Source organism: Phaethon lepturus, unplaced genomic scaffold, assembly GCF_000687285.1.
Source record: "Phaethon lepturus isolate BGI_N335 unplaced genomic scaffold, ASM68728v1 scaffold20594, whole genome shotgun sequence".
Taxonomy (NCBI): Eukaryota; Metazoa; Chordata; class Aves; order Phaethontiformes; family Phaethontidae; genus Phaethon; species Phaethon lepturus.
In genome coordinates, this window is record NW_010535744.1 from 54630 (window position 1) to 73806 (window position 19177).

At 42.9% G+C, this 19177-nt stretch overlaps 1 protein-coding gene across 1 annotated transcript; it reads right to left on the reverse strand.

The window, feature by feature from the left end:
• Positions 1-1471: 1471 nt before the first annotated feature.
• On the reverse strand, positions 1472-19174 carry ZNF365 (zinc finger protein 365; the record flags this gene model as incomplete). Its single annotated transcript, XM_010285959.1, has 4 exons — positions 1472-1718; positions 5581-5618; positions 7666-7846; positions 18537-19174. Coding segments are annotated over 4 exons (1104 nt in total), but the record flags the coding sequence as incomplete, so codon positions are not given.
• Between the last annotated feature and the right edge of the window lie 3 nt (positions 19175-19177).

Below are 19177 nucleotides of genomic sequence, written 5' to 3' on the forward strand. Positions count from 1 at the left end.
ATGTATGACATCTGTAGCTACCTGATCCTAGCTGACTGATCGGTCATTTTCTGCTTTTAAAAATATTGCAACTCAGATGCTTATTGCAGCAGTAATCATAGTGATACACTGTCTTTTAATACTCAGTTCTGCTTACAGTCATAGTTATAAAAAATGAAAAACATTTTTCACAAATCTTTGTACACATACTGTAAAAATCACCTTCCACATAAACAATTTACATTGTTATGAGCATTTAAAAAATAAGTTACATAGACTTGGCTCACCTATCCTTTCTTTTTCTTGAGAAAACAAATTTTATCAGTAACATCAACAGGATGTTCAGATCTGTAAACATGGTATGAGGATTCATGTTACCAAAAAACTGTACACACAAAAAATCATCTTGATAAATACTCCGATAAATAAGGATCCTTTTAATTGGCACAAACCAATGTAAACATGCACATTCCCGTCCTGCAATTGTCTCTAACTTCCTGGCTCTTGGGTTTTCAGTTGAAATTCAGGGATCTCTCAGTCTTGTAAAGATCCTTCAGAGACAAAAATGTGAAGGATTTTGGCTACAATCAAAGCTACATTTTGGCTAAACTCAAGCACAGACATTGATCGTGGTGCCGTGCCCTGGAACACGTTGCTTTAGCCTTTCACTTGCTGCACCACAGCTGATAACTTGCTGCCGGCACTTGGTACCAAAACTTCTCCTCTGGCTCAATGCGGTCCGTGCTTGTCAGGACTGCGGTACCAACTTCTGGTCTCCTCGCTAAGTGACACCAGAGGCTGGCACGTACGGCAAAACCATAAAGCTTCTGGAATTTGAAAGCTGTGCTTAAGACACTAGAGCAGCCCAAACTTGTACCAACAGACAACATGGCTGCTGGCAGGATTGACCAGCTTAATATATGTAATAAAATATGGAAATGTGCCTGAACGGGCTTATGGCAGAAAATCCAAGGTAGCAATCTACTGCTGTAAACAGCCTTCAAGCAACTCAGGTAAACCTTTTGCATCTAAGTATGTCTGTGCAGGTAACAGTTAATCATTGATCTTATACCTACATAAGCTGAAAGATTGACTATTTAGGTGCCGATTAAATGGATTCTTCTTAACTTCAGCAACAGCACAGATGGAAAATAAATTACCAAGCCACATGCTGCCACTAAAATAATTAAACATACAGCCACAGTACTGCCCAGCAAGATAACTGCAGTCATTTAAAATAAGCTCTATAAATAAATAAATAAATAGAAAAACCTCCATGTAAACTGAATAAAATATCACTTCTCTTATAGTGCCCAAAGAGGGAATGGCGTTACTAAATAATATAAATTTTCCATACTGTATATATTTCTATATCCTATCTGATATGTTTTGGCATGGCCGGATGGGTAGGAAAAAGTAGGATGACTAACTTCATTCAATATTTGTTCTGTTGAAGCCGAGCTCCTGCATTACTATATATTGCTAACCATTCCTATAGTGGTCTGGCCTTCTTACTCATCTTTGATTTTGCACTCACTTTCCTGGCAGAGCAGACTGGTTCACTTTTCTTTTGTGCTCTCCATATTTCTCTTGAGCAATCAGCAGGTTCATAGAAGCATTTCACTGACTGCAAGCTGGTTTTTTCATCCTTTGCTTTTTTCAGTAAGATTCTTCCTTTTTGAAAGGAATGGGGCTTTGCGTCAGGGATATTATACGAAGCATGTTGACTTCCTCGGCTCCTGAAATTAATAATAGTGATTATTAATAACTATTATTCAGTCTTGAAAAGTAAAAGGCCCCCAAAATGTCCCAAACCCATACATTTTTGAAGACAGAAATAGCCTTGTTTTACAGGACCAGGCTGAAAGTTAAAAACAGAGTTGCAAGATGAATTACATTTCTCAATACTCAAAAGCATCCCTCACTGTAAGAACCCCTACATGTGTTACTGGTGGACTCTTCGTGCATGTTCATCTACAGTTTTATTCAGATAATGTTCTGCTGATTTTGGACTGCTGAGACCTTACGGAGGTCTATATTCCCATAACTTGGCGATCTACAGGGATTTTAAAGATGCACATGTTCACGGCAATTTTCTGCAAAGAATGAACAGCCCATGGTCTTTGGGAGACCACACAGCACCTGTAACAGTAGAAAGTGGGTGCAGGAACTGTAGAAACTTCTTGGTGGGACCTCAGTGCTGCCCTGGACTATGGCTGCTACTAACAGCCAGTAGCTCACGAAACTCCATGCTCTGCCTTCATGATGGCCACCCATCTAGGGAAACTTTAACTTTGCTTTTAGGCTTTGATTTGAAACGGAAGAAGAGGAAGGGGGAATACAGAAATTCATGGGAAGAGCACAAAGTAAGCTGAATTCTTTGTTCTCTCTGCAATGGTTCAGGCCCAGCAGGATTTGCTGAAATTGGTGAGCTCAGGTGGAGTGACAGCACAGTGCCTGGTGCTGCAAAGGCTGACCTATGTCCTCTGCTCAGCAATTTTACTGCAGTTCCACAGTTTAGCTAAGTAAGATCATTACAGTCCCTTTTAACGTAACGTTGAAATGTTTTACAGCAGATACATGTCGTGTAACAGCAGCACTACGAACGTAAGGCACCAGCTCATGTCTGCCCAGCACTGTGACTGAAGTGAAGAACAGATGTGCTGATGTAGAAGTCATTCTCTTAAGGGTTCCCGTAGGGCTACTTTCCATAGCTTGTTATTTCTGGAAACCACGTATCTGTAGTATTACTTCTCCTGGGAGCTAAACAAGATTGCAGACTTGACAAAGCCCGTTTCAGAAAAAGCTGTGGTTGTTCCAGTGTTTACAGTGCAAGCCCTCTCCTGCTCTTTAACAGACCAGAAGGGTGTCACAAAAGCCTCTGTATTTATTGGTGGGAGGCAGTGAGGACTAGTTGACAGAACAGGAACCGAGCCTTACCTGCAGAACAGTTTTATCTGGTTGGCAGCTTTGCCAACCAGTCTTCACTACAGGGAAGTTTTTTGGGGAAAATGCTGTTGCAGGTCCAAACTGGAGTTTGCAGGTGCTGCGCCATGCTGGCCTGCTGCAGGCCTGGGCTCTGACAACTTGCTAGGGGTTAGAAATGACTTGTGTAAATGCACAAGTGTTGGCCACTCTGGTTTGCGATCACTTCTTCGGCACTGTTTGTTACAGTTCATTACTTAGTTGTTGTTAAAAAACAAGCTCTGTTTTTCTCAGATGTTACGGTGAAAAAGTTACATCATTTATTCCCAAACCACATGCAGTAACCAGGCGTTACTGCAGGTGATTGTAGGTGGTGTTAGTCACTCCTCTGCTGCACTGAATGATGCTATTAACACCAGAAGAAGGACAAAGTTAATATGATCAAAGGGCATTGCCTAAAAGACGTAAACCGTGTTTAAATTGAATGAGTTTATAGTAGAGAAGATAGGTGTCTGTCCTAATTCACAGCCAGGGTAAGAAGGTATCTAAGATGGATGAAGATGCAGGTCATTGCACATGAAATGCAGTGCTGCCAGCTCCAGATGCGAGAAATGTTTTTTAATTGAAAACAGCAGCTCCTTGATACAAATGACTGTGAGAGTCTGAACTTCTACTCAAACATATTCCTAATCTGTCGCATTATGGAAAAAGACTGAAATGATGTGACTAAATGCACCCCACTGCCACAGGCACTTAAGAACAATCCTATTCTTGCTTCATTTCACAAACATCAGGTATTTTTCAAGACAGGTCTCACGATTCCAAGAGACCTAATTCTTAGCTTCTTCACAATGGGAGCTGGCATTTAAAGTTGATTTAGGCACAGATGTGCTGGCAAGTCTCGGTGCCTTTGAGAAATGGCTAGTGAGCATCAGCAAAGGTCTGCTATGCCCTCAGTGGGGCATTTCCTGAAAACAGCCAGGAGAAACTGGAGAAAAGGAACTGGAAGCAAGGTGGAGGCCTTGGAGCAAGAGGGATTCCACGTTCAGCCATTGATCTCAAACAATGTAAGCCATCAGCAGCCCCAGACCCCCTGAGATTACACTGAGTTTTCTGGATGGTTAGTAACGCTTCCCAATTTTTTCAACTGGTACATATCATTAAAACCTCATTTTATGTACCGAGCTGAGTTACAGCTCTTAAAAAAGCTGGTGTGGTGAATGCAAATGCTGGATTCATCCACAAAACAGGCAGAGCAAAATAAAACTTTCCTACCCCTCTGAGCATCCTCTCCTTTATCCTCTCTGCTTCGTAGAACAAGTTTAGATATTTTTAATCTGGTAACTCCAAATAAAGACTACTACTAAATTCTAGTTTTGACAGTGTCTTTTCAAAGGAGAAGTATATCAGTAGTTAAACAGAAACCTCTAAGGAATTTCATATATGCCTTTGAACTCCCACTGTTTGTCAGCAATTAATGGGTTTTACCAAACTGCGTTATATTTAGACCAAAGACTCATCAGCGGAAGGACTCATCTCACTGAGTCACTGGATTCAATGGTTATATTTTAACTCTATTTTCCTTGATGGCGATCATATTAAGACATCTAGAAGCCTGAAAAGTGTTAACACACTCAAAGTGTACTTTAGACAATCAAGTTTTTCCAGAATCTCAAATGAGTTGGGGAGGGAAGCTATAAAAGCTATGAAAATAAAATTAGAAAAAAAACAAAGCTAAAGCCCCATGCTGTTAATTATTAATGCAAACACTGCTTATCGGTGAAAGGGTACTTGGCCAATTGCCTGCTAGGACTAAGATAGATGAAAACCAAAAACAACCCAAAGAGCAAAAAGCCCCCATGCCACCCCAGTAGGCTATACATAGTATTTTTAGTTTATTTTCCGCCCATCCATCTGTTCACGTGTGTCTCAGTCTTCCAGTAATTCTTGAACCCCTTGGTCACAGACAAACAAATCTGGCAGGGATGGAGAAGTCTCAGACCTGTGCTGATACAACAGGTTTCACGGCAATGGGAAAAAGACACAAATTCGTGTTCCCACTAAGACAGCTTGCCCTGAGGAAGGATGCGCTGCCTGTCACTTGGCCAAGCAGCACGGGTGATGCTCCAAGCCAGACGCGGGGACTCATGACCAAGTCGCAGAGACACAGGAAACCAGCCCCAATTAGTTATGCTGCTCCCAGGACAGCTGCCTGCGTAACCTGAGATGTTGTTACGGCCGGTGCTTTGTCAGGACACTTGTTTGCTTACATGTGACTTTTAAGTCGACAGTGTTACTGTCAGCTAGGAAGTAACAACTGTCTTTCTCCTACCTACAAAATGCTAAAGATATTTTCAGCTGAAACTTGGCCTGTGTTTGCTGAAGAGATTCAGCTGCTGTAGCTTTGCAATAGGCTATTATAGTCAGCAGGAAGGAGTCATTCATTTAACAGAAAATTATTCCTTTTCTTTCATTAAAGAATATCTGATTTTAGCTTTGATTTAGCAGAAACCTGTTTTTCCTCCATTACATGACATACATAAATATAGATCATAGGTATAGAACCTGTTTCAAATCCAACCTGATTCAGGCTTTTGGATAAGGTGAAATGCAAAAGCAGAAATGTAAAGTTGTCAAGTTAGTGTATTTAAGAGAAAAATAAAAAGATATACATACAGGCATCTGGGTTTCTTATTTAATGAAATGTCTGTAAACTGAAAAGAAAACAGAAACAGGTTATTAATATTAATATTACATTATCAAGTAATTAAAGTATAGGGATAAAACATACGCAGTCTTCAAAATCATATTTCCATTCTCACCTGCTGTTAAAACTAGAGGAATACTCATGAAAGAAACTGAAAAAAACCCACTTTTATGGATTATTGCTCCTCCAACTTATTACATCTGTTTTTAAAATTCGTAATGTGTGAGTTGTTAGTGGTTGGATTTTTTTCCCCATTACTTTTATCGTAACTATAATCAAAGTAAATTGCTAAAGAAGTGTGGGCTGAACAGAGATCATTCACATTAGATTAAACAGTGTGGATACAATGAGAAGTAATTACTGTGTTTAAGATAATTAATAAGGGACAGTGCCTGAATAAGCTGTATTAAATTAACTTTCTCTCAGAGCCTTTAATTTTGCAGTGATACATTTTGCAGTGATATATCTCCTTTGCACAAGCAGCTAGGAAACTCCAGCTATGAGCCCGTGGCTCTGCCTACAGCAGCAGGGTGGAGGGCAAGAAAGTGTTTGTCTCCCTTCCCACACTGAATCCTGAGACCAGTTAGGGACAACGTGGCCTCAGTTGCCAGCACAACTTTGCGTGACTTCATTTTTTACAACAGTTGGGTTCACAGCATGGAAACATTTTGTCTAGTCCCTCTTTTAGTGGGGGTCAGGAAAGGAGGTATTTAATGCCAGCTCAGCTTAAATTGGTCTGGGTGCTAAATCAGTTCTTTGTACTGGTCTCCCATCAGTGCTACTAGACTGAGCCTTTGAATATTATTTGATGAAGTCACTGAGCCAAGCAAGTCAGATCTGGCATCTGGAAATGATTATGTTCTTGTAAATGTTCCCTCTGTCACTGGTATTGTCTGCACTTTGCAGATGGATTTTTGCCCAGCCTAACTTTGCTTGTCATCTGTCTTGGATGGAGTCTGGAGCCATCTCACGGTGTGCTTTTCTGTAATTACCTCCTGAAGGTCAGGCTGGTCAGTATTCGGATGGATGACTTTAGAGGAATGCTGAAGTCACTCAGAAAGCAGGGCAGCTGCGTCAAAAATTAGTGCCTTCCCCAAGGGACACTGCTGAGCCAGGGATCCCAGTAAACACATCAAGAGCAGGGGAGATGATTTAATACCAAGGCCCATCTTTACAGTCCCCCTCAGTGTTCTCACAGGCACTGTTTGAGATGTCCTGTGCTAGATTTCAGCACAGCTACATTTATTCAGGTCTTGTCTACAGTTCTTTGTCTTGCGAGGGGCAATGGGAACCTTTGCTTTCCACCACTATGTACCTGTTCATCGCTCTGCATGATCAAATGCCCCTCCTCTCACCTGCCAGGAGGAGCAGTCACTTAGCATAGGCAGCACGGGGTATTCATTTAAACTGAAATGTTCTTTGGAAGTCATGCAGATAAAACTTGCCATATAAATGCAATGCATTGTAGGTTTAAGTATTAATAGTGAGTTTAAAATAGTGAGGGCTTTTAAAGAAATCATGTATTTTCAAAAACAATGTTGGGTCTGCTTTGTTTTCTAATCTGTGGGGGACAGGCCTGCGGGAATCCATTCACCATTTCTGAAAGTCCCGTGATAGGTAACCATGGAAAGCAAGCCCATTTGCCAGCAGGCTGACATGTCCTCTACAGGGATCCACATCTTCTTGAAAATCTTTAGACATCTCCAAGGAACTGCCAAGTCACTAAGTGACATTAAGAAAAGTGTTTCCTGCAAAGGTAACAGCAGCAATAGCCAAAGCTGGGGGAAAAAAGTAAGTATCTGGCAAATATTTCATTATTCTCTGCTCTCTCTTCGCCATCTTTGGCAATTGCTGCTCTTACACTCTCTAGTCCTTTCACTTCATGCAAAGTGGCAGTTTAAAACATAAATAAAACATGTTTAAAGAAACATTTTATGAATCCAAATATGTCCGGAGTAGCAATTAGCCTGTCCCACTGAGACCAGCCATATTCAAATTCCATACTTTACCCCTGGTGGTCGGTGACATTGAAGGGAAGGACTTTGCTAGCTTACCACGTGCTCGCTGACGTCAGTGTGGTTGCACACCATCTTCTGATTTTGGTAATATTCTAGCTGCCTTTCTGCCAGATCCACGCGCTGCAACAGGTTCTCAATGAAGTGCTGGAGCCTGGCTTTTCCCCGCACCTCTTTTTCTGCTGCTTCTTCCAGGAAGTGGTTGAAAGTAACAACTTCTCTGCAAGACAGAAACATTGCAAAGAAGACACGTTTAAATAATGGCAAGGGCCCTGATCTCGCTGCTGTCAAAAAATTGCAGATGCTTCTCCCGTTTTTCATGGCGATAGCCTATGGTGGCTAAATACTGTCCTTCACCTCTATTAAAAGATTTCAGCCTTTTTGTGGACACAATGAAGATCTGGAACCCTGAATGCTGAATTTAAATTTATGGGCAGTGGGTTTAGGTTTTTTTGTCACATTATTAGGTCTCTTGGAAATAGTCCTTAGTGGTCCACAGGGTAGAACTGTCATTGAGCATCACCTTTTGAAGTATCTGGGGACAGCTACATCCACTTTCTCTCTCTTTTTTTTTAACTTATGTAAATATCAGCCCTGAAACATCAACAGAAATGGATGAACCCCAAATTCATCTTCACAGTTCATCATAATCTTACAATGGTAGTTTAATGTTGCTACTGGGGTGGTTCCTAACTTAAAAGAGGCTACTGTGGTCATTAAACTTCATTTTGGCTGCAATCCTGCAAGTATGTCAAAGGGCAGTGTTATGATCTGGACCTACTGGGAACACGGGAGATTAACAGATAATCTACAGATTATAGACCAAGGAGTATGTGCGTGGGAAGGGCAAGTTTTAGGTCAGGAGTTTAAACATGTTTCTTTTCTGGTAACACAACTGGAAGAAACAGATAGCACCATTGACTGTGAAAGGTACCAGCTCGGTATTGAGACATAGCTCATTCTGAAGTGCTCTGCATATTATCAGTTTACTACCAGCAATAGAGACACCATTTGGACATCTGATATCACAGGATTTTCTGGGTGGGAGAAGTTTGGTTACAGAGTCAAGCACGTATTACGAAAAATGGCAAATCTGAGCATGTAGGACTTCCCAGTTAATAAATGCCTGGATAACCAGTTTTTGCTCTGCCAATGAAACCATGTTAGTTTTTACTTTGTACAAAACCAAGGGAGTGGGAGTTGGGGGAAACAATTCTTGCCAAATGAGAAAAGGCATGATTGCTTGGTAGAAATACATTGCCTGAGGAAAAAGCGTTTTAAGCAGAAACTAGGAAAGAGTTTATAGCAGAAATAACCTTTCAAAGCTTAGCTTGTTTACAACAAATCCAAAGTTTCTCTGCATTCTGTTTTTTTAACGCAGTATAGTTGTTTTAATAGTTAGCTGTTTTGTGCTAAGAAGAGTTAGGCACAAGTGGTCAGCTGTGGAAATCTGCCATCAAGGATTCAGGCTGTGTCTGTTTGCTCTATACCATAGCTGAGTGCAGCAAGAGGCTGTTTGCATGGCTGATCTAAAGGTAGGAATTAGGTACAAAGAAGCACGTTTTGTTTGGACGAAGAACATTGATGAATATTAGTTTATATTAACTCACCCAAACAATCTGGCTTAAGAAACAGAGAGGTACCTTGTTTGTTAAGCTCAGCTAATCCATTCCATTTCAAGGCTCTGTACAGTTTCTGTGATTATTAGCTTGCCCAGACCAACCTGGTAATAAAAAGCCACTGAGGAATGCTTAGGAAGAAGCCAATCTAAACTCATTAAGGACAATTTTAGGGCTTTATTCTCACTGCACTTACAGCACTGTAACTTCTTTGATTTCATGATGCCACTCTGGTTTTGCATTAGCATGGGAACCACCTGAAGCCCTTGGCACTCTGTCGTGCTCCTCTTTTACAGTGGACAGGAAGCTCAAAAGGACAGAAACTCAGCAGGTCAGCTCCAAAGCCCTTACCCTTTGGGTAAGGAAGGAGAATTGCACATGACCTGCCAGGCTGCTGGCCCTCCAGCAGGAAGGCTGGGCAGACTGGGGAGCCACCAGCCTGGGACACCACAAGGATGTCCCTCCTGGGGCCGCATTCAGCTTGCATGTTTCGCTGCAGTGGGAGGCCACCAGCATCAAGTACCTGGCATTTGTTTTTAAAGAATGCTAACATTTGTAATTGTCTCAGCAAAGGTAATTAAAAAGCATTCATTAATTGACCGCTCCATGGCATGAATAGATCACCCACAAATTTTCCTTTCCTACAAATATCTCACCAGTAAGCTGTGCCATAAAGGGGACAGGGGGAAGCAGTGTTTTTTCTGGAAGACTTAGATGACTATCAGGAGAACAGACACATCATGTCAATAAATACCCTAGCATTTTCCTTGCTTTCTAGACTACTCAAGATAACTTGGCATCCTACATGCCATTATTTGTAGGAACTGTTACCAGCAGCAGTAGTAGCATTTCCATCATTTTTCTCTGTTTAGCTGCCTCTGTACAGCCTATGAACCTGCCTTTAATAACTTTTATCTAAAAATTTTCCTTTGGGCTGAAATGGTACCAGCACTCTGAGAAAGACAGGAGCCAGAATATACCCACCCACTAGGTCTTGGTCACATGCCTTGTCCTGATAAGCAGTGCACTTCTGTCAGTTCAGCTACTTTCTTTGTTTCCACTTCATTCTCATCTCTCAGAACAACATCAAGCCCCAAGGAGTGACTGCTAATAAGACTCTCTACTTGTTCCAACACCTCTGCCTCAGAGAACTCGCTCCACGCGATGGCTATGCCTTGGCTATCTGAAGGGAGTTCCCAGAAGAATTTTTACCCTCCTCTCACCATGAACAATAGGGAAATGGTTCAAAGAACTCGTGTAGATTCCTGCAGCCACTGTTTACCTGTTTAATTGCCTTCCTTATCTCTTGTAGTTCGCCCAGACTTTTTCTTAGCCATATTGATGACCCTCTCCCTTCAATTCTATTTCTAGGTATCTGTGCTGATTTTTTGCTTATGTTCCTTATGTTACTTTCAAATTATTTCTCCAGGCCTCTGCCAAGTTTTTTGGGAGTGATGTGATACAATTTCTATCTTTTACTCTCTGCTTTATGCTTGTGAAAAGATAGATGCTGCTCCTCATGAAGTCAGGGGGAAGCTGAGCCCATGAATATGGTGGGGCCCACTTGGTAGAGGCATAAACCAGAGCACAACAGCACAGGCCCGCTGGGCTCTGTGTCTTGGCAGAACAGCCTCATCAGCAGCACTCACCTGAAACAGAAATCATTTGCTAAAGCCTGGCTCAGACCTGAAGCATTGCCCTTTCCAATGAGAGGTCTCTGCTACCCTGGGCCAACTAGCCTACGTCTGGAGCACTGCTGCTATATTGAGAAAAGGTTATGTAGAGTTATTAACTCCCCTTGTGAACTCCTCTGCTCTCAGCTTCATCTCTTTCCCACTCTGCTCTGCTCCTCTGTTCACTCTCTGCCTGTCAGCCTGCAGCCTCATGCCCCTTTTCACTCAGCTGCACCCTGGCACTCGCTGTAGCACTGTTAAGCTCTAGATCCTGCTACTAAATTTTCTGAGTAGATGATGCTCAGTGCAGCTCAGATCTCTGTAAATTTCTGTAATGGATAGCACAGTGATTTCATCTGTTTGCTTATAGTTTATGATACTAAGTACACTGTATAGCAAAACGGTTTGTTAAAGGGGTGTGACTGGGCAGCAGGGAGAAAGGTGCGTTTCTTGCTTGTCTTTGTTGCACTTGTCGGACAAAACCCTTCAGGAGGGGAGGTCGCTGATAGCTGCCCAGAGAGCACATTGAACTGCCAGCAGCTTGTGGTGACAGGGTGAGTTGAGAGGGAAAAACAAGGGGGATGCAACCTGGGAGGTGTCCAAGAGGAGCAGGAGGTGCCTGTACTGCCAGAGAAGAGCTCTTCCCAGAGCCAGAGGAGTCTGGGGGAAATTTATTGCAGTGCAGCAGGCAACTCAGAGGTGCTCAGCTGAAAAAACAAGTGCAGAGGGAAGGACACACTGTAGGCAAGAAAGACTTGCTGCCAACGCTTTTATTTTAATCTGACTTTGCCAGAGAGCTAACCTGTTACAGTTAACCAGACATAACTAGTTTGGTGGTTTGCATTCCAACTGCATCCTAGCTGCCCTCACAGAAAAACTGCGGATAGCCTGCCTTGAAACTTACCCTGAAACCTTCTTTATGGAGGCTGTTGTCATGAAACAGCCTGAGATGTGGTAAATAAAATTATAAATCATAGACGGACTAGGTGACATTTACTCTTCTGCCTTTACCACTAGATTATACAGTGCTCCTTGCAGGACTAGTGAGCTGCAGTTCTTGTCGACTCGAGCAGTTGCTGGCATGTGGACCCTGCAGATGCCCTTAGTGTTTGCATGGCTTTCAGCAGTTAAGCATGTGACACAGAGTAGATGTGGAGGTTGGGACAGCTCCAGCTCCTTAACAACTGATGAGAAGGGCTAACAATTTCTCACGTTGCGACCAAGCCCTCCTACAGATGCGTAATACTGGCCCCAGGACTATTTACAGCAACTTCAACACCTGCAACTTCTCTGTAGGTGGGGACAAGCATGAGGCTTTATGCAGATTCTGCACCCAAGTATCAAATGCCTTCAGAGAATTGCATTTGGAATAACTCTGCCTAAAATCAATAGAAAACCAAACACATATTTCACCTGAAGATGGGAAAATTCCTACTACAGTAAGTAGTAAAGTGACTTGTGAAAATTTCACAAGTGATCTACCTGTGAAAAAATTTAAAATATATACATTCATTAAGTATTAATGCCATGGACCTCATCCATCATCCCATTGGTGTTATTGCCTGAAGGCTGCTACCTGTTAATTCATTAGGCTGTAGTTTCACGTTCCTACACCACTACTGGCACCCTTTATTTAAGAGGTTCACACCTCCTCCCCTCAGAAAGTTACTGTCCTACCAGTTGCACCCATTCAGTGGGCTGTGCTCCAGATCTGAGCCCTGAACTTACTGGGGTGACACTGTGAAGATTAAAATGCTTTATTTCACAGAGCCATTCTGTGGGATAGTCATGCTACACTTGAACCAATGCAGCCTGGGCTGGGTTCTGAGTGGGAAGATGAAAGGAAACGGGGAAGAGGGAGTGGGACCACCTGAAACTGAGGGTTGAACAACAGTGTGTAGTTGTGGTCGTATTCTACTTAGAGGAAAATCAAAACTGTTTTGTTGTACAACTGAAATTCGTATTTTAAGGAAAGCTGTTGTTTCAAAGCATAAATTGCAGTGACCTCTAAAAGCCAACTCTTAATCCCATTGTCGAGGTGTTACTTGCACAGATAATTCCATTAATTGCAAGTTTAAGGTGAAGCCACTGGCAAGAATAACTACTCCCCACCACGGCCTTTCTGAAATAGCCCTTGCATTCCAGGGTATGCCAGAGCAGAGGCGTGACCAGACGGTCTCAGAACAAATGCATTAGACTGGTTAAAGAAATTACTGTCAGAGATATGGCAACGTGCTATATTAATGCTCTTACTCGACAATTAGGAGACAAAGTTAAATTGTTTAAGTCACCATTGAAGTTATGGTCCTCAACTGGAAGTTACCTTCAAATGCTTACCCTGTTCAAACTTACTGAAAATCAAACTCTACTAGTTTCATTTTCTTATATAACTTCCAGAATCAAGCCTCTCTGTGTCCTCTAGAAGTTAAGTTCATAGTTGATTTTAGTTTCAATGGTTTTCTTGATATCTTATTCAACACAGTCTTATTCCCTTATTCCCTTTGGGCAGGCTTCTGCATTATCTTCAAGATCACACTACTCACTCTGAGTTGCATTCTCCTTCATCAAACATTGAATAATCCCTTTCGGAGCACATTTTCTAATTAAATCGTTCCTTTGTTCAGCAGCTCTGGTGAAAGCTTGACCCTGTAGCCATCATTTGCCAAAACTGTCCAGGGCCCAACTGAAGCAGGTTGGTGAACTGGTGACCCGCCTTTGGTAGCTGCGCCTTCTCTACAACATCCAGTCTTCTTCCACCCCACCCACCCCCCCATTAATAAAAAAAAGCTTTGGCCTTTGGACTTTCTAAATATGGGAATGAGTGACTGCCATAAAACTTTTCTGTGCTTAGAGTAATACTACTTCAACCATGTATTAGTATAGTTACTGTGGTACCTCCACCCGTCCTACCTCTCAATACAGTTAATCTCCATGAGGGCATCACACTAGTATAACAGCATGAACCTGTGTGCGTATTAGCGCAGCCATTTTTGTAAGGGAACAGAAACAGAATTTAACTAAAAAGGTATCTTCACTTTATCACTGCCTTTATTGGGCTGCTACAGGCTTTATTTGAAACAAACAAGAAGTAATCAACTGACAAGTCTAAAGAAATAACCTTACTGACCCTAGAAACTCTGCAAATGTGTAGTCCTGTGGCTGCTGGTGGCCTAAACCAACACTCCTCCCTCTCATTGGAATAAGAGGTCAACAGTAAAACCTCATAGTTCTGTCATTTGAAATTAGTGCTTTAATTAGCAACAACAATGCAACTCTGAGAAAAATTTACTCTATGATGTTTACAGACTTGCTGCTTGCTTTGAAGAATACATCAGAGAAACCATCTTCTGACCACTTGGTGGATCACAGTTTTTATGTCTCTATCTCACGTGCTTGGTCCAGGCAAAAGCTCAGGACATACGGGCTTTTACAGGTAGAACAGAGAGGTAGAAATGAAATTCCATCAAGCCAAAGTGACCTCAGGTCTACTGCCTCTGCTCAGGACTACCAGAGTCACAGCAGTGCAATGTCTGCCTTTGCTAGGCTGGGCACAAAGAAAAGATGCAGGGCCTAGAAGAGCTCCATCTCCGTATTCAGGAAACCCTGACATTTAAACAAAGAATTTAGCGCTCTTCTCCCTAAGACTTCTTGGGGCTTCCTAACCAAATTATTCTTGCTAACGCACATTTTTCCTTTCCCTAAGCTTTCTTACTTCACTTCACAATCAGATCCATTACCCAAAGTGCAATTGCACTGTTTCCTGTCATCTTCTTGTATACCCTTATAACAAGGAAGTTTCTTAAACACCAACTTTTTTTTTTTTCCCCCCATAGCCAACATATAGGTCAGGAGTGATGCTTAAACCCGCAAATACATCCTCTTCTACCTTCCATATCTGGTTAGTTCTTTCATTCTTACATGTAGAAGCAGATCTAGCCTAACAGCCCAGATAGGTCCCTGGCTTACCTGGGCATATTTCATAAAGATGGAAATATACTGGTCTGTTAAATTCAATATTATGGAGTAATTTGATCACTGATAGCGATTGTCCATTCATATACTGAAAGAGTAGGTGGATACAGAGGAATACACAAATATGGGCCCAGTATAAACACCTGTAACTTCTTTATCAGAACACTGTTATTTTTCAAGAGTTACTTGAAGGGATCGCCATAAAAGTTTTCAGCTGCTTCACTAGAAGAGCCTCCAAAGAAGAGTTTTTGTGACCTTCTGTAAGATTTGGACTAGAATTTTTTTTCTTCTTTTGGATAGTTTGTGGAGTTGTTTCTCACCCTCAGACTGATCTAGAGTAGCCATACCTCAGTCTCTGAGATCTAGAAGTGCATACTGATTATAAACCATTTCTTGCCTTCACATGCACCATATTGCAGGATCTCTAGTAGTAGGGACAACCATTCAGAGGCCAAGGAAGACTGGTTTCCTTTACTTCCTTAGAAATAGAATAAGGAGGTGTTACAGGGAACAAGGTGTTTTCTTTTTCCTCCTACAAAGAGGAAAAACTTTTCTAGCTATAGTGGCTCAATATCAATGCTAGTTTTGGGAAAAGTTATCCATATTCATGAGATTGCTTACAAAAAAAAAAATCCACAGAAACTGATGAAAGCATTTATTTCTGAAGGTCAGCAAGTATCAAAGCAGCCCCTAAGGGCTGCTTTTGACTTTCCACAATCTGCAGTGAGAACTCCTGCTTCTGCAATTTCCATTAATCAGTCTTGTTTGGCTTTCTAATCATCTGGACTTTTTCCAGAAATCAAAGCCAAAGTTGAGATCCTCCTTTTTTGAAGGAGAAAGTCTTTTCAGCACACCAAGTGAGTTTATGAAGACATAAAGGACTGAATATGTAGACAGGTCTCAGAATTTACCAACAGTCCATGAGAAAACCAGACAAGTGACATTGTTGTTATCAAAGTCATGACCATCCTTTATTCTCTCCTCTACTAGGGCATGCCATCCACTGCCTCTCTGCAGCTGGCACAACGCTAAGTAACTCAGGCAGTTTTAGAGTTCAAATCTGAAAAGCAGCCCTTAGAAGTACTAGTCCTGTTTTCACAAAGCATTCATTATATCTACCTTCCTTCTCAATTTGCTAATTATATGATGACCTTTTAAGTGGAAAAACCATACAGTGCATTTTTCTATGGCACTATTCCTTGTTATCCCCCAAGATGGGAAATGCAGGAACCATCTGAACAAGAAAAAAATAACATATTTTCAGTTTTTCCTAGGTGAACTCTACCTATTCTTACACCATGCCTACCCTCCCAGTCTCCTCAGAGTACCTTCAGAGTGACTTCTAAGACGCAATGCTATGGGTCTAGGCATGGGCACGTTCAGGAACACACTAGGAGTCCTCTCTTCCCCCCCTCAGTACTCTGGGCTGATATTCTTTCACCCTATCCACTAGCATGCATTAGGCCCATTTACTTTTGGAAATCAACACACCACTGTGTAATATTTATTCACTCATTCCTATTGCTGCTTTTGCTTCTAAATTTTTGTCATGTCCTTTACTGAAAGCTGAAGCAAGCTAGCTAGAAGAGCAATACTCTGGGTACTCAGGTGAAGTCTCTTGTGCAGCTGCCTCTTTTGGCTGTGTTTCTTACGAGTAAAATAACCTTCAGTCTTCCCTGTAACACCACCTTAGGAGCTACCTCCTCATCTGCTTAGGCATTCACCCTCCTCCTTTAGAGATGGATAGAATTATAACAGCAATTATCTGAGCTCTTGCCCCTTTCCTGAGCTGGCAACATCCTACTGTGAAGGTCAGTGTTTCCCCACTTCTCTCATTCTGTGTTCAGTCTTTTCTGGCCTCAGAACCACAGCCTGTCACTGCTGCAGGTAAGCAGTCTGCTAAGGGGGCAAGCAGCCTCTTCCTCATGCCTTTTCCCAATATAGTTAAAAAGTACAACTTTTGCTGTCTTGTTCTTTTCCCAGATCAGTGTCCTTTGCCGTCCTCCCTGTATCATAACCCATTCCTTCTACCCAGATAACTTTATTCCTCACTTCCTCTTTTTCCACAAGCTCTTTTCTTCTTCTACAGCACTGCAGAACTCTGGTTTTGCTCCACTGAATTGTTTCTGCTTTCTCCTGACAGACATGTTTTCCCTGTGGATCTCAAGCCTTGAGTTTTAAAAAAAACCAAACACATTCTGTGTTCAGTTTGGGGCAAGATTCATACCACTTAACTTTAGATATCTGAAGTTCAGGTAAGCAGCCATCTTAGGCTAGATGCTCAGGTCCCCCTCTAGTCTGCAGAGGGAGGAAGGACCTCCAGAGAGCAATCCCTCTCCCTCTAAGATACTTTTCTAGAAGAAGTAGAATGAATCACACTGTGAAAGAGCCCATATAGGAAGCCTGGCTAGATGGGAATACCAAAACTGCTTCAAACTGTAAGTTATCTTCATGGCCTCCTCCCAGCATACTTTCAAATCTGTCTCAGTTATACTATTATCTTTAGCTTTATCTTGAGTTCTTCAATCTTCTCCTCCATGAGGATCACCTGGTATTTAAAAAATCAGAGGTTCTGTGGAATATCCCTTCAAGGAAGATACACACCCCAGAGGCTCAAATCCCACCACCTTTGCTGTCCCCTCTTCTGGGAAATCTATAGCACTGCCTCCAGACAGATGACTCTTACTGACACAGGACGCATCATCACCTTTTCTTTCCAGTCCCTAGACTACAGGAAGGAATGATGAAAGCCCTCCAAACTTCCTACACTGAACTCCTACACCACCTTCCTTATTTCTTCTAAGATCAGTGTCATGGCAACTAGCACTTTTCATCTTCTCTTTGTAAGCTGATGAATTGGTTTACAGGCACTCCATTACCAAGGCTCTTTATTTGCATTCCTCTAAAATAAGTTGCTCCAAAAAGCCTGAAAGGTTTCAGCAAGTGCTGAATAAACCAAGTAGTTCATGTATAAATAATATATCAGCTATCACTACATTTTTAATGGATGCATCATGAGCATATTTTTAGATGGCCTAGGTTAGTCAGAACGACTCTGGCATCTGCTTCCCGTTCCCATATAAGCAATTCCAGTTTCAGTTCTGCGTCCGTCTAAAGCACCTACTTGGACGTGGCCTTTTCAGCACTGTCTCCAGTACAGCTTTGCTGCTGCATGGAGACCATCCCACGCCACAGGCAGCCTGCTGACCAGTGTGGGATGACTTCAAGGAGAAGGTGCTATTCGGTATTCTTACACTTCCTCCAGCAATTATTCACCCATCTCTTCTTAAAAAGATAACGGATTAGAGGTGTCAGCGTAAATCAGATTACATGCCCATGATAGCTTCTACTTGTCCCTACTCCCATGAAACCAGGGACACAGACACGGGCATTAGAGGGTGTAAAAGTTAGTCACTGGGGAGTCAAGCATGAAAGCCACCTATTTGGGGAGCTGTCCCCTGCCTTGCAGGGGACACGGTCACAGGGGCTACAACTCCAGAAAAAGAGCAATCAGTAGCTGGTGAGCACCAGGCCCTTTCATAATCAGCAAGCAACCAAAGCATCTCCTCTCTTCTCCCCTAAGGCCTTCACTGGCCAGATGCTGGCCAGCCGGCGCAAAGCCATCAGCTCTCGCCTCCCCACTTACTCCTCTCTCCGGTGAAGCTCCTCCTCGGACTCGGTGAGGCGCTGCTTCAAGGCTGCAATCATCTCCACTGCCACGTCCACCTGCCTGCTCAGGGCCCGCTCCCGTCGCTGCACCTCCTGCTTCTTCTGGGACAGCTGCACAAACGCTGCCCGCACCTCCAGCAGCTCCGCCGTCTTCTGGGCCAGTTCTTTGGTAAGCTTGTCAATTCGCTTCTCAATCGTTTTGTCCACGGCCTCTACCATCCTGTTAAACTTTTCCCTGACGTGTGCCTCGAAGGAGGCTTTGGAGTCAGTGGCCGGGAGGCCAGCTTTAGAAATCTGCTCGCCGGGAGAGCCAACCGGCACATAGTTTGCAACGTAGGAGACGGGCCGTTCAGCTTCCACCTCCAGAGGCTGCCCGCGCTTCGCGCTCTCGCAGGACGCATCGCAAAAATTCAGGTAGGAGCCTTTTTGCTGTACGGCGCCGGAGGGGCTCCCCGGGCCGCCCTGGGTGGCGGGCTCCGGCGGGGAGATCAGCTCCGCGTCTTTCAGGGGTGAAAGCAGGCTGCCCTGCGTCAGGAGGCTTCTCTCCTCGTAGCTGTGGCTGTACTCCAGGTGCGCCCGCAGCGAGGAGAGGCTCCGGAACCTGCGCTGGTCGCCGCA